This window comes from Erpetoichthys calabaricus, chromosome 12 (genome assembly GCF_900747795.2).
Source record: "Erpetoichthys calabaricus chromosome 12, fErpCal1.3, whole genome shotgun sequence".
In the NCBI taxonomy this organism is placed as follows: Eukaryota; Metazoa; Chordata; class Cladistia; order Polypteriformes; family Polypteridae; genus Erpetoichthys; species Erpetoichthys calabaricus.
In genome coordinates, this window is record NC_041405.2 from 82,770,098 (window position 1) to 82,786,918 (window position 16,821).

The window sequence follows — 16,821 nt, forward strand, 5'->3', positions numbered from 1 at the left end:
AAGTTAAAAGCAACCTCCAATTCTGAATCTGCATCAGAGATGTACAAATCCTGTATTCGTGCAATAATGTAGAAAGCTGCTGTATGCAGTTATAAAGGCACAGCACTGTGCCACTGTGTGTTTGTATTTTGAAAATGGAGAGAACGGTAGGAGACTAGCAAGAATGTGTGTGTGAAAACAGAGTATCATGCAGAACACATCTATATTGTGTGACATAACATATTTTCTAAATAAGAAATTGATTTAACTTTCGTTAGTGGGACCTGAACACAATACCCTGTAATATTTAATTGATAAGTAAAAGCTATACAAATCCTGCTTTCCAGATTGTAATAATCACAGTGCTAGTACAAATTTCACTGTACTCTTTACATCTGACATTTCTATTACCAATACTACTGTTACTACTACAAAGCCTGAGGAAGCTGAATTTTATGGCTGCTTTAGCATTGGGTGTATAGCTGGGTAAAGTTTAATTCTGGGTTGGGGAATTCAGATGTGCAGCATGAGTTTTCCCTGTCTTATAATTGGTGCTGTGTGTTAATGCACTTTTGTTTATCTTTTGCACACCCTTCCTGTTCTGTGCCTGCAGCAGCTGCAGTATAAACACAATGGGACTTGTAAAGTGATTTTCAGCGCAACGCTAATTATTTTGTACATTTATTTGTTTTGAGTTGCCCTTAATTCTAACTTTAGCTTACACAGGAAAAATAAAGCAAAGTTAGAATTCTGGTCTGGAGCAAGCTTTACTCAAATAAGAGCAATCACAAAATGCAAAGAAATTTAATGAATATGCATTACTTATGAGAAGGCATGTGACCTGTGTGAGGGTTACACATATTTGCTTTGCTTTCAGAAAAAGAAAAAAAAAACTCAAAGCCAAAAACACAAGATTAAAATTAATGAATATAACATGGCAAGCTTCCAAACATGGCTGAAGGTGCAAGAAGGAATATGAACACCTCAACATGACATCAGACAAAGTTGCAGCACTGGATTCTGGAGCATACATAATTGTGAAATGATGGCTTCCCAGTGTGTTCATATTAAATGTAGATAAGCAGCATTACCTATGTATTTGTAGATAAACCAACTGCAATATTAATGCTTTGTTTTACCAAACAATCCATATTACTAACCGAGAATGGTAAACCAGATGGCATGGACGCAGGTACACAGCGATGGGACCATGAGACGTACTGCGCATGCGCGTACAGCTCAACTAACGGAAATAGCAGCAGGCGTCACCGCCATATTGTGAGTGGCACTACTGCGGAGTGAAGTTAGGAATAATGTGCTGCTTGGGATTGTACAAACCGCTGAACGCTTTACACCACATTGAAACACAATACAGCTCAACGATTCACACACGAGCCCACCTGGATAAGATCAATGCATGCAGGTGCCTACAACACGCGTCTGAAACTGCGGAAGCAAAGCAGGCACGGGTTCAAAATGGGGTTCAAAATGAACGAGCTCGAATGACGGATATACAAACACGAGCCCGCCTGGATAAACAACGTGCCCATAACTAAAGACATAGCCACACAGAAAAGAGGCTTCTGCACTGCACCCCAGACTCAAACGTGACACACTACGGGGTCCGCAAAGGTCCACAAAGATAGTACGGAATATATAAGAGCACACCAATTGAAAAAAAATCAATCGTGTAAAAGCAAATAGTACACACAAATCATGTGCTCTCAGCGCATATAAAGCGTATAAGGACAATGTGGAGAATAGAGACCCAAAGGCATTGGAGAGAAAAAAAGGCAGATAACAGATTATGCAAGCAGTGGAATTCGAAAAGCTCAAACAAACGATAGCATGATACACATGCAGGCAAAGGTACAGAATATGAAAGCTCTGAAATTCTAAAGTATTGTAGCGTCCCAGCCAGGTTGAGGGCTTTTTGGTTTTAAGTGACTGTTGGGTCCGATTGAGGGAAGGTGGAGTACAGCATGGAGGACTGATAGCGGGGTATTGAATTGCAATTTCCCCGGGGGGGGGGGGGATAGAAACGATTGCATTACCGCAAACAAAAGGTGATTAATCATCAGCACCAGGTGTAATTAAAAAAATACCAGGACAAATTCAGGTCTGAAAAAATGAGTAGACAACAAAGTCTTTTCGCATTCGCATCATTCAATGGACAAAACGTGGATTTACACAATAATCGACCATATGTTATGAGAATCTGTGGTCCCACAACAGTTACAACAACAAATTAAATTTCAAAGAGTACACAATTCGGTCGGTTGTATATTGATGATCTCGGAGAAGCGATGCAAATTTTAACAGGCAAAAAGAAAGGTGATGTATATATTCCGCGAATAACATTACACACCAAAGGAGATCGTCATATGCCATTCGTAGTAAAATGTTTACAGTTTACCGTGAGAATAGCTTTTGGCACGGAAGACTGATAGCGGGGTGTTGATTGATGCGGTAAGGGGGGGAGTTGGATAGGGTGCTAGAAGGTTGTCTTTGGGGTTAGGAAGTCGGCGATTGTTCAAGTAAAACTTTTGTGACATTTTATCATGTCAGTCGCTACAGTATCAAGGTAAAGATGGAAAAGATCGCATTACCGCAAACAAAAGGTGATTAATCATCAGAGCCAGGAATAACTGAAAAAATAGCAGGACAAATCGAGGTCAGAAAAATTAAAGGCAAAGAGTAAACAACAAAGTCTTTTCGCATTTGCATCATTCAATGCAGAAAACGTGCGTTTACACAATAATGGACCATACGCTATGAGAATCTGTAGTCCCGGAACAGTTAAAGCAACAACAACTTAAATTTCAAACAATACACAATTCGGTCAGGTATATATTGATGATCACGGAGAGGTGATGCAAATTTTAACAGAAGAAAGGTAATGTATATATTCCGCAAATAACATTACACACCACAGGAGATCGTGACATGCCATTCATATGAAAATGTTTACAGTTTACCGTCAGAATAGCATTTGCTATGACAATCGATAAATCACTGGGACAAACATTACAAAAGGTCAGATTATTTATTAGAGAAACAGAAACAATATTCACTTACGGGCATTATCACAATGTGTCTCCAAAAACAATTGTTTTTAATGAAGCTTTAAAGTACAAGTGCAAATAATGAAATTGAAACAATTCCAAAGAAAAAAAACATGTATTTCAGGATACCCAACGCCGGGGGTAGGCGAGCGAAGCGAGCAGGGGGTGGAGCCCCCTTGTCATACAATAATCATTTATTTTTTCAATGCAAAGTGACATGCCATCCTCACTGAAGTCAAGTACATGATATTTTGCTTTTTTATATATATATTTATTTAAACACTACTGTTTATATGTGTAGACAGGTTCCCTTATAAAGTAAAACAAACAGCATGTGAATTTGTATTCATGATTTTGGTCTTTCAGGAATGGGCTGGAAGCTCAATGTAACTTAATGGCACTACCTGGCAACTACATTAAAGAAATGTTGTCACGTTTCCAAGGAAAGGTAGCTATTTTGTTGTTTTGTCAATGGCTATGAAATCTATATTTTCCAAAGCATCCACCTATACTGCACAATCAGATTTTGTTCACAAACAATTAGTTTTGGTATTTCATTAGTCTGACAAACACTATTCTGTTTAATCATGTAACTTCACTTCAGTTTACATTATTTTATACATTCAAAAACAATTTCCTTTTTCATTGAAAACTCTGCAACTGGAACTCCAACTGAACAAATTTACAATGCAATCATTTAGAAATTCCCACAGCAAACTTTCAAGAATTATTAGATGATAAATGAACACAATATCATGGTGCCAATATCTGCATTACAAAAAAGAAAAAAAGGGGTAATGTACTAGTTTTCCCAGTAGCATTAGAAGACTGAAGTCTGGACCATCTAGAAGAGTTTTTGAACATCACAAGCTGCAGAATGTCAAATGGAAAAAAGTAGTTTATCATAATGGGAAACCCACTACATAGTAGAATATACTACTGTCAAGGAAAAGATAAAATATTTAGGTTACAACATGAGGATATTAAAGATAAAAGGTGAAGGAGACAGAAAAAAATAAAAACAACAATCATTACCATTGAAGCACACTATTGAGACTGTGCCTAAATAGGCAAAACAGAAAAGAAAGATAAATGTCATAACACACAAATGCTTAAAGGCATTAAAGGAGAATACAAAAGCATCTGCTCAAATATGCTTACCATAGCTGCAGCTGCAGCTGCATTCTGGTTGGCTTGATGCTGTGCTGCCTTAATTTTGGCTTGCAAGTGGGCTGGAGGGTGGAAATACTTGCATTTCTCTCGCGTACATCTACCCTTGATATAGTCCATGCAGACGGTTACCGAATTCTCACTCCCATCAATCATTGCTGCTTCAATTGGGTGGGCATAGCGACAGTCATTTTCTCCTCGTGTACAGTTGCCTCGCTGAAATTCACGACATACCTAAGGTACAACAAATAAAAACAACCTGTGAGATACTCTCCTTATATAGTAAAATAAAACGTAGAAATTACACATGGCACCATGATAAACAACTATGCAAGGCAAACAATAATAAATGTAATTTGAAGCATATACATCTTTGAATATAAATACTGTCTGGTTTATAGTATGTTGTTGATATTACAAAAATAAGCATTCACACTGATGGCCAGAACAATGCATGCTGGAGGACCTGTTAAAAATATTGTATAGTATTCAATTGTAACAGAGAGAAAACAATAGTGATAATTTTCCTTCAAAATACCTTTTCTATAGCTATATTAGCAAAAAACAGCAAAAAGTGATACTTTAAGCAGAAACAGTCCTATGGATTAAAACATTCACTCATCATCTGAACCAAAGACTATCCACTGCCTGGGCAGGGACAATAGTAAACTTGAACATCAGATCATTAAATCATTAATACATTGATCTAAATCTTTGATATTTTGCGACATGCTTATTAATTTTTAAAACTGTGAAAATAAAAACAAGTAGTAAATTTATGTCAGTGTCACTGTTTCATCAAAGTTAAAATATTACACATAAATAACACACTATTAAGAATGCTCTTAACTCAGAAACACCTTGACGCATCACCATGCCATACTCATATTTTTCACAACCCACACAGCATATTCTCTAATTAAATAGCATTCTGCCCAAACTAATTGCTTAATTCTGAAAACATGTCCAGCTTTACTATGCTAGAATGTTTTAGTGTTTTAAATGTGTTTTTAGACAATGAGATACCTGGAAAAGTAATGAAAGTGCTGGTGGCTGCTGTCACCTTATATTAATTCAGCTCAACATTGGCTTTTAGTTTGTGAAATTATTTGAATATCAGCATACTTTACCCACTTTTGTTATTTTATTTTAAAATTTTAACTTCTTTAATGAAGGAGACTAGAATGAAATAGTAAATATATATAAATTACTGTATATATCTGAAATGTAATTTATAGCTGAAGGTGCAGGAATAATTTTAAGATACTTCAAACTTCATTGAAAATTAGTTTAAAAGTAATTTATCACCATGTAGCCATGAAATGTATGGACAATGGTAGTTTTTTAATGTAAACAGTCATCTAAAGCAACAATGTGAGAGTGATGCAAGGCATACACTTCAAATCTTTACTTGAAATTGCATTTTATAAGGTGTGATATATGGCCAGCAGTTTATCCCAGCCAATACCCCCAAGCCAACAGATGGAGCTCTCCCTGCAACGTGGAGATGACCCGAATTCCAGCAGGGTATCATGGACCTTGGAGTTTTCCTTCACAGCCTTGCTGGATACCATGGGGGGCCACCAAAGGACGCTGCAGGGAGGCATAAGGATTTATATTTGCACTAAAACCGGGAAGTACGTCCTAGTCACAGGGCCAGAGGAAATGACGTACTTCTGGGCTGAAGAAAAAGAGGAGTTTCACCTGACCCGGAAGTGCTGGGGAATCAGAAGCACTTCCGGGTTAAGATATATAAAAGGACTCTGGGAGATCCCAGCAGCGAGCTGAGTTGGGAGGAAGGGTGACTGAGCTGCTGGGAGTGGAGGATTGTGTATTGTATTGAATTTATTAATTGTTTATTGAGTATTGTGGAGTGGAAGGTTGCTTTGTGCACATTGTTATTATAATAAAAATAATATTTGGACTTTTATCTGGTGTCTGATGTCTAGTCTGAGGATTCAAGGGGACGACAGCGCCCCCTATCTGTTACAAAGGCTTCAGATTATTATAATCATAATTCCAATAACTTAAGTTCAAATGTTACTCCAACATCTAAATTTCAGAAATCATCATGCAAACAACATTAATAAAAGAAAAAAATGTAATGCTGATCACTACAAGTAAGAATCTCAATGTACTCTGTATATGTGACATGACTACTACTACTACTACTACTACTAATACTACTACTACTGATACTACTACAATATCTTTAAAATGCATCTAAATGTGACAAGCCAAAACATATTCTGACCCTGACTTAACATTATTTGCAAAATGGCTACACATATATTGAAAACATTTATAGTAAGGAATGCATTTATTGCCACTTAGCTACTTAATGCTATATAGTAATTATTTCATATGGCACTCTGTCATAAGTTTGTTTTGTAATGTGGCATCTGTTGGAATGACAGAGATGCAGCAACTGGACACCACAAAGATACACAGACAATTGATCTTTTTATTAAGTTGGGCATACATATATACTATATATATACAGTGATCCCTCACTATATCACGCTTCGCCTTTCGCGGCTTCACTCCATCGCGGATTTTATATGTAAGCATATTTAAATATATATCGCGGATTTTTTGCTGGTTCGCAGATTTCTGTGGACAATGGGTCTTTTAATTTCTGGTACATGCTTCCTCAGTTGGTTTGCCCAGTTGATTTCATACAAGGGACGCTACTGGCAGATGGCTGAGAAGCTAGATTGCTTACTTTTCTCTCTCTCTTGCGCTGACTATCTGTGATCCTGATGTATGGGGATTGAGCAGGGGGGCTGTTCGCACACCTAGACGATACGGATGCTCGTCTAAAAATGCTGAAAGATTATCTTCACGTTGCTGTCTTTTGTGCAGCTGCTTCCTGAAACGACATGCTGCACAGTGCTTCGCATACTTAAAAGCTCGAAGGGCACGTATTGATTTTTGACTGAAAAACAAACTCTGTCTCTCTCTCTCTCTCTCTCTCCCTGCTCCTGACGGAGGGGGTGTGAGCTGCCGCCTTCAACAGCTTTGTGCCGCGGTGCTTCGCATACTTAAAAGCCAAACAGTCCTATTGATTTGTTTGCTAGAGATTGTTTTCTCTATCTATGTGACATTCTGTGCTCCTGACACGCACTCCTTTGAAGAGGAAGATATGTTTGCATTCTTTTAATTGTGAGACAGAACTGTCATCTCTGTCTTGTCATGGAGCACAGTTTAAACTTTTGAAAAAGAGACAAATGTTTGTTTGCAGTGTTTGAATAACGTTCCTGTCTCTCTACAACCTCCTGTGTTTCTGCGCAAATCTGTGACCCAAGCATGACAATATAAAAATAACCATATAAACATATGGTTTCTACTTCGCGGATTTTCTTATTTCGCGGGTGGCTCTGGAACGCAACCCCCGCGATGGAGGAGGGATTACTGTATATATATATATATATATATATATATACATACTGTATATACTATATACATATATATATATATATATACAGTATATATATATATATATATATATATATATATACAGTATATATATATAAATATACTGTATATATATATATATATATATATATATATATATATATATACATATATATATATATATATATATACATATATACATATATCCTCTTTAATAAAATCCCCGTGTGCGTCCAGGTGTCCATGTGAAGGTGTCTTCTGGTGAAGTGCGCATGCGCGGGGCACGGTGCGATGCGCGATATTACTGTCAGAGAAAGTTAGAGGCGTTTTACGGAAATACAAACCAGTATTACTGCGAGAGGAAATTAAAGGTACACAATACAGTGACGCATATTACAGCCACATACAAGCCAGTATTACTGTCAGAAGAGATTAAAGGCATATTACCGACGCGCACGCCTGTATTACCGCCTGAGAAAATTAAAGGTATATTACGGACATACAAGCCAGCAGACATACAAGACGGTATCCTTCAATAAGGGCGCGCACAAAAAGGTGAGCCTCAAAAGGGCGACCTCAATTGGGCGCAGCGAATAAAGGCGAGCATAAATAAAGATCTGCACCTTTGTTGCTCTTCACATATTCCAGAACCATTTAAACTAAATTATCTACGAACGCCTTTATTCGCCGCGCTCAATTGAGGTCGCCCTTTTGAAGCTCGCCTTTTTGTGCGCGCCCTTATTGAATAGAGCCGTACAAGACAGTATTACTGTCACAGAAAATTAAAGACACACAATACACGGCGGCAGCCCACGAAGAATGGACAGCTCAGCAAGTAAACATCAACAAAAGAAAAGCTGAAAGAAAGAAAAATACGAGCAACAAAAAGAATGAGGTCAAAGTCCCTTGCCATTTAATATAGACTGTTCCTACTAATGGTTATGCACTACTGTTCTAGCGCCCGTTATTGTAACGGGCCAAATGACTAGTATATATATATATATCTATACTAATAAAAGGCAAAGCCCTCACTGACTGACTGACTGACTGACTGACTGACTGACTGACTGACTCACTCACTCACTCACTCACTCATCACTAATTCTCCAACTTCCCGTGTAGGTGGAAGGCTGAAATTTGGCAGGCTCACTCCTTACAGCTTACTTACAAAAGTTAGGCAGGTTTCATTTCGAAATTCAAAGCGTAACGGTCATAACTGGAACCTCTTTTTTGTCCATATACTGTAATGGACGGGGGCAGAGTCGCGTATCGCGTCATCACGCCTCCTACGTAATCACGTGAAATGCCTTGGGGCCGATCTGGAAGAAGGTAGCGCAGCGCCATGATTTAAACGATTCCATGTCTTGGTGGGTTTAATACTGTGTAAGCATACATATTAACACATGTGCAATTAAACGTGTGCATTTACGGGGTGATTTCTCAGGCTTAAAAGCTCGCCTTTTATTAAAAAAGTAAATGCAAACTGTTTTCATTCTGAAGGGCACAAACCACGTTGGATTTTGTAATGATAGTTGATTAGTAAGGTCTATTAAGGGATACTTACAGAATGATTAGTAATGCCTGTGAATGCCGATGCAAGTAGGAGAATGGGCGTGAACTAAAGAACGAGTAGTAACTTGTACAGTAAATGTCTCTAAAGTCTGTCTATTAAAAAGTTATTATATCTTTCAATCCTGTGTATTGATTAAACTACGAACCTAACAAGATCACTACATGGTGTCAGAAGTGGCGGATTGGAAGAGGAATGTGAAGAAGAGGTTCAGCTTTTGAACGAGTCTCGTGTCTGTGAGTAACCCGAAAACGTGGTCAGAAAGCGATAAGACGTTCTAGCAAAGGAGAAAAAAAAATATGGAAGGATTACAGCCCCCACCAAATCTCCAGTTAAAGGGAAATGTAGCTGAAAATTGGAAAAGACTTAAACAGAGATTCGAGTTGTATCTTGCTGCGATTGAAGCAGATAGGAAAAGTGAAAAAATGAAAGCGTCTATGCTTCTACATGTAATTGGCGAAGAGGCGCTAGAGGTGTATAACAATTTTCAGTCTGAAGAAGATGGAGACAATATGAAATTGAACAAAATAGTTGAAAAAATCGAAACGTATTGCAACCCAAAGCGCAATGTGACGTTTGAGCGGCACAAGTTTTTTACATGTTTCCAGAAACGCAGCGAAACAATAGACCAGTATGTGACGGAATTGCGTAATAGGAGATGTTCTAAGAAGAAACCGTCGAGACATCAAAGGACCAATAACCTCTAATCAGAACACTAACACCAGCGAAACAAATATTAACGAGAAAACAAGTATAAATCAGGAAAGAACATCTCAACTGCAAACACAATTAACCAGAAGATCAAAACGTCAAGTAAAACCACCAGAACGACTCACTGAGACATGTTGAGGATTAAAGGAACATTTTCAATTAAGAAATGCTGAATTCCTTTAACAGTTGTGCTTTTTATACATAGTTTGAATGCTGGATGTATGCCTGAAATGTTCTGGATAGTTCAGTTGTTTGAAGTGATAAAGAATTAAACGTGTACATTTACGGGGTGATTTCTCAGGCTTAAAAGCTCGCCTTTTATTAAAAAGGTAAATGCAAACTGTTTTCATTCTGAAGGGCACAAACCACGTTAGATTTCAGCCGTTAAACGTGCAAAAATGTCGGTACACCAGATAAATAAGCGCAACATATTATCAGTTGTATTGTATGCTTACAATACATATAGAAATGTGTTAATCGTTAACTAATAGTATGGGATGGTGTTTTTCGACTCGCGCCATGATTTAAACGATTGCATGTCTTGGTGGGTTTGCGTAGCTTATTGTCAATATCTTTACACCTGTTTTTAAGACTTATTGACTGAAACGGGCTTTCACGAAAAAACTTAGGGCTTTGCTACAGGATACACCCTCCACAAGTTAAGGAAGTAAAAATAAAAGGTATATATTTCTGTTTTATTTAAACCTTTTAAGTTCGTATGCATAGCCCCATTTGGCTGTTTTAGTTTTTTTTTTTTCTTTCTTCAGTAATATTTAATCTCCTTAAAGAAAAACAACATACGCATTTTACTTTTTTTGTATCTCTTTACTAATATTTTAGTGTAAAAGGATAACCAGTATTAACACATGTGCAATTAAACGTGTGCATTCATGGGGTGATTTCTCAGGCTTAAAAGCTCGCCTTTTATTAAAAAGATAAATGCAAACTGTTTTCATTCTGAAGGGCACAAACCACGTTGGATTTCACCCGTTAAACAAGCAAAAATGTCGGTACACCAGATAAATAAGCGCAACATATTATCAGTTGTATTGTATGCATACAATACATATAGAAATGTGTTAACGGTTAACTAATAGTATCGGATGGTGTTTTTTGACTCGCGCCTTGATTTAAACGATTCCATGTCTTGGTGGGTTTGCATAGCTTATTGTCAATATCTTTACACCTGTTTTTAAGACTTATTGACTGAAACGGGCTTTCACGAAAAAACTTAGGGCTTTGCTACAGGATACACCCTCCACAAGTTAAGGAAGTAAAAATAAAAGTATATATTTCTGTTTTATTTAAACCTTTTAAGTTCGTATGCATAGCCCCATTTGGCTGTTTTAGTTTTTTTTTTTTCTTTCTTCAGTAATATTTAATCTCCTTAAAGAAAAACAACATATGCATTTTACTTTTTTTTGTATCTCTTTAGTAATATTTTAGTGTAAAAGGATAACCAGTATTTAAACCTTTTATGTTACTTTATAAAGTTATTTTACACAATGTTGAAAAATTAATAAGAAAGCTACATATTTTGGCAGCTGCTGCTTTAATTTTCAATGAAATGAAAAAAGCTCTCCAAGAGAAAACCTCAATGAAGAAGAAACAGTTTGCACTATCTAAAAAGGAGAAACCCTCATTTATATAGGTTTGCTGTAGATGACTTAACTGAAAATAAATGAATAGTTCCTATGAGTATAATACATATTTATCTATTTTACTTATGCCTTTATTCCAGCAACTTGCAACATCTGAGGTACAATTTGTTACATTACTTTTGTTTTTTGCAGCACAGGCAGGTGAAGTGACTTCCTCAGGGTCACACAGTGGTGTCAGTACCAGGATTTGAACAGACAAGCTCCGGGTTTGCTGAAATATTACTGAAGAAAGAAAAAAAACGAAAACAGGCAAATGGGGCTATGCATACAAATGTCCATCCATCCATTATCCAACCCGCTATATCCTAAATACAGGAGCCAATCCCTGCCAACACAGGGCACAAGGCAGGAAACAAACCCCGGGCAAGGTGCCAGCCCACCGCAGGGCGCACACACCCATACACCAGGGACAATTTAGAATCGCCAATGCACCTAACCTGCATGTCTTTGGACTGTGGGAGGAAACCGGAGTACCCGGAGGAAACCCAGACAGACACGGGGAGAACATTCAAACTCCACGCAGGGAAGCGAACCCGGGTCTCCTAACTGGCACCTTTCACTGCGCCACCATGCCGCCCGCATACAAACCTAAAAGGTTTAAATAAGACAGAAATATATACCTTTATTTTTATTTCCTTAACTTGTGGAGGGTGTATCCTGTAGCAAAGCCCTAACTTTTTTCATGAAAGCCCCTTTCAGTCAATAAGCCTTAAAAACAGGTGTAAAGCTAAACTTGCAGCACCGCTATTCAATTACACTTGCCTAACACCTCTCCTAAGGGGAGATACTGTGGGATCTGGGCATCAGTCAAAGCACCAATCACAGGCCCAATTAGAAAGCGGGAAGCTGTGATTTGTCGTCTCCCTCCCATGTAACAATCACAGCCCGTGTTACAACGCACTATGTATGTATGTATATGTGTATATATGTATATGTGTGTGTTTATGTATGTGTGTATATGTATGTGTATATATATATGTTGATATGTGCATATATATATGTATATATATGTGGATGTGTATATGTATATATATATATATATATATATATATATATATATATATATATATATATATGTATATATATGTATATGTAGATATGTGTATATGTAGATATGTGTATATATGTATATGTGTGTGTTTATGTATGTGTGTATATGTATGTGTATATATATATGTTGATATGTGCATATATATATGTATATATATGTGGATGTGTATATGTATATATATATATATATATATATATATATATATATATATATATATATATATGTATATATATGTATATGTAGATATGTGTATATGTAGATATGTATATATATGTATATATGTATATGTATATATATGTTTACATAACCTCGTTAACACACTACTTCTCCACTGCGAAGCGCGGGTATTTTGCTAGTCTATACTAATAAAAGGCAAAGCCCTCACTGACTCACTCATCACTAATTCTCCAACTTCCCGTATACGTAGAAGGCTGAAATTTGGCAGACTCATTCCTTACAGCTTACTTACAAAAGTTAAGCAGGTTTCATTTCGAAATTCTACGTGTAATGGTCATAACGGTTGACAACGTCCGCCATGTTAAACTTTCATATTTATGGCCCCATCTTCATGAAATTTGGTAGGCGGCTTCCCTGCGCTAACTGAAACCGAGGTACATACTTATTTCGGTGGTATGATGCCACTGTCGGCTGCCATACTGAACTTTCCAACGGTCTTTGTTACTTATGGGCCCATCTTCAAGAAATTTGGTATGTGGGTTCCCAACGCTAACTGAATCCTACTTACGTACATACTGTATATACGTCCAAAGCCTGCAGCTTGGTCGCCGTGTGAGGCGGCGTTGGGTTCCCCCATCCCCACGCCTCCCACGTAGTTGGCTGCCTGCCTATATAAGGCCGTCCGTCGCTCTGGTCTCTTCATTCCCTTCCTTGCTTCGCCATGGTATTCACGTCTCCCTGCTGATAACTGCAGCCTTTTTATTTAATCCACAGCTTCTCCGCTGTTTTATTGTTCGTTTATTACGATTATAGTTATTGTGTAGGTATTTTAGATTTAGTTTACATTGTTCTGGTACCCATTTCCTTTATTGTTCCATCCATACCCCCATTAACATGTCTATCGAGGTGATCACCATCGATCAAAGAACTGTCACTTACCGAGTGGTTTCCATGCCCGGAGATGGCGACTGCCTTTTCCATTCTCTGTGTTACATATTGCACGGCCATATCAGGCTCACTCTTGATATCCGGAGGAACATTGTGTCTTATGTATTGAATGACTGGGACAGGTTCAAGATGTGGACTAATGACGGTACAGGAGATAATTATACTACACGGGAGCACTATAAGAGTGAAATGCTTAAGCTCTTCACCTATGGTTCTGCATGTGAGTTGGTGGCTGCCGCTGAATTGTTCGGTTGTCGCTTTCAAGTAAACAGAAATGGCCAAATATTTTACACCTTTGGACAACCGTCAATGCCTCTTAAACATCTTAGATTCACAGGTGACAATTTGAGTAGTGGACACTTTGATGTTTATGAATGTTTAAACTCTCAAAAGCTGGATGCCAAGTTATCGATGAAACCCATTTCAATTCAAACGCCTCCAATTTCCAGTAAGGCTCTGCTTCGCAATGACAATTAATAAGTCTCAGGGACAGACCCTACAAAAGGTTGGCATTGATTTGAGGCAAGATTGCTTTTCACATGGCCAACTGTACGTTGCATGCTCAAGAGTAAGCTCAGTGCACAGCTTGGTCATATTACAACCGGAGGGCCGAATTGACAACGTGGTATACAAAGAGATCCTTGACAAATAATTATTGGTATATTTTCCCTCAGTTTAAAAAGGTTTACTTTTCTTCTTAATAAAAATTTTAAAGCAGTACTTCGCCGCTGCGCATTTTGCTAGTATATATATATGGTTGAAATAGTTTACTGTCAAATAATGCAAAGAGTACGCGACACGTGTTTTGCCCTAATTCTGGGCTCATCAGGCGTACACACTCACTGCACTCACTTACGGGAATTGAACCTCGGACGTCAGCGCTACAGGCGAAGCCCCAAAGCGTTGCGCCACGGCGTGTGGTTCGTTTATTAGACAGCATGTAGATCGGGGTAATTACATTCACGGCATTTGTAGTCTGAACCACAATCTGATTGTATGGGTGGTTACCTACCAGGTAACGCTTGTGGTTGGTCAGCAAGTCAGCTAACATCCGCCACGGTGCCCTCAGTTGTGAGAAGCAGATTCCCGTAAGCGAGTGCAGTGAGTGTGTACGCCTGATGAGCCCAGAATTAGGGCGAAACACGTGTCACGTACTCTTTGCATTATTTGACAGTAAACTATTTCAACCATTCTATGGTCTGCTTCTCACAACTGAGGGCACCGTGGCGGATGTTAGCTGACTTGCTGACCAACCACAAGCGTTACCTGGTAGGTAACCACCCATACAATCAGATTGTGATTCACACTACGAATGCCGTGAATATATATATATATATATATATATATATATATATATATATACAAATACACACAAATTGTATATGTGTGCTTGTGTGGGCTCCTAATCTATGGTGGTTCATAGTTAAAGAAGACTATTTATCTACCTATAGAAATTTATAAAACTAACCCAGCCACAGTGTGTTTCTTGTGCCGGTTCCAAGCCCGGGTAAATGGGGAGGGTTACGTCAAGAAGGACATCTGATGTAAAATTTTGGTAAATCAATATGCGGACAATAATACAAATTTCCATACCAGATCGGTCGAGACAACAGTTAACAACGACCGCCACCAGTACTGTTAGCCAACAGGGTGCTGGCGGAAATTGGGCTACTGTTGGCCGAAGAAGAGGGGGGGAGACGTGTCCAGAGGCAGGAGGAGAGGAGGAAGGTAAAGACACTGGAACTGAGGGTAGAAACATTGAATGTTGCCAGTATGACTGGTAAGGGGAGAGAGTTAGCAAATATGATGGAGAGAAGGAAGGTTGATATATTGTGTGTGCAAGAGACTAAATGGAAGGGGAGTAAGGCCAGGTGGATTCAAATTGTTCTATCATGGTGTGGATAGGAGGAGTAATGGAGTAGGAGTTATTCTGAAGGAACAGTATGTCAAAGAGTGTTTTGGAGGTGAAAAGAGTGTCAGACAGAGTAATGATTATGAAGCTGAAAATTGGAGGTATGATGATGAATGTTGTTAGTGCATATGCCCTGCAAGTTGGGTGTGCAATGGATGACAAAGAAGATTTTTGGAGTGAGTTGGATTAAGTGATGAACAATGTACCCAAGGGACAGAAAGTGGTGATTGGAGCGGATTTCAATGGACATGTGGGTGAAGAGAACAGAGGAGACGAGGAGGTGATGGGTAGGTATGGTACGAAGGAGAGGAATGAAGAAGGTCAGAGGATAGTGGATTTTGCCAAAAAGATGGACATGGCTGTGGTGAATACGTATTTTAAGAAGAGGGAAGAACATAGGGTTACGTACAAGAGTGGAGGAAAGATGCATACAGGTAGACTACATCCTATGCAGAAGAGTCAATCTGAAGGAGACTGAAGACTGCAAAGTAGTGGCAGGGGAAAGTGTAGTTAAACAGCATAGGATGGTGGTCTGTAGGATGACGTTGGAGATCAAGAAGAGGAAGAGAGTGAGGGCAGAGCCAAGGATCAAATGGTGGAAGTTGAAAAAAGAAGACTGCAAGGTTGAGTTTAGGAAGAAGCTGAGACAGGCACTGGGTGGTAATGAAGAATTACCAGGCAGTTGGGAAACTACAGCAGATGTAGTAAAAGTGACAGCAAGAAGGGTGCTTGGCGTGACATCTGGAAAGAGGAAGGAGGAAAAGGAAATCTGGTGGTGGAATGGGGAAGTACAAGAGAGTATACAGAGGAAGAGGATGGCAAAGAAGAAGTGGGATAGTCAGAGAGATGCAGAAAGTAGACAAGAGTACAAATAGATAAGGCGCAAGGTGAAGAGAGAGGTGGCGAAGGCTTAAGAATAAGTAAATGATGAGTTGTATGAGAGGTTGGACACTAAGGAGGTTGAAAAGGACTTACTAGCGAGGAGAGTGTGTTGAGCAGATAGAAAGAATACTTTGAGAGGCTGATGAATGAAGAGAACGAGAGAGAGAAGAGGTTGGATGATGTGGAGATAGTGAATCAAGAAGTGCAAAGGATTAGCAAGGAGGAAGTAAGAACAGCTATGAAGAGGATGAAGAATGGAAAAGCCACTGGTCCAGATG

At 38.6% G+C, this 16,821-nt stretch overlaps 1 protein-coding gene across 3 annotated transcripts in view; it reads right to left on the reverse strand.

Annotated features, from left to right (window-relative positions):
- mbnl3 (muscleblind-like splicing regulator 3) overlaps positions 1-16,821 on the reverse strand; it is a 253,728-nt gene that overhangs the window by 58,467 nt on the left and 178,440 nt on the right. For all 3 annotated transcript variants that reach the window (XM_051935117.1, XM_028815762.2, XM_028815760.2), the window contains exon 5: positions 4,206-4,448. In XM_051935117.1, the coding sequence (XP_051791077.1) occupies positions 4,206-4,448 (243 nt within the window). The remainder of the gene's footprint in view (positions 1-4,205; positions 4,449-16,821) is intronic.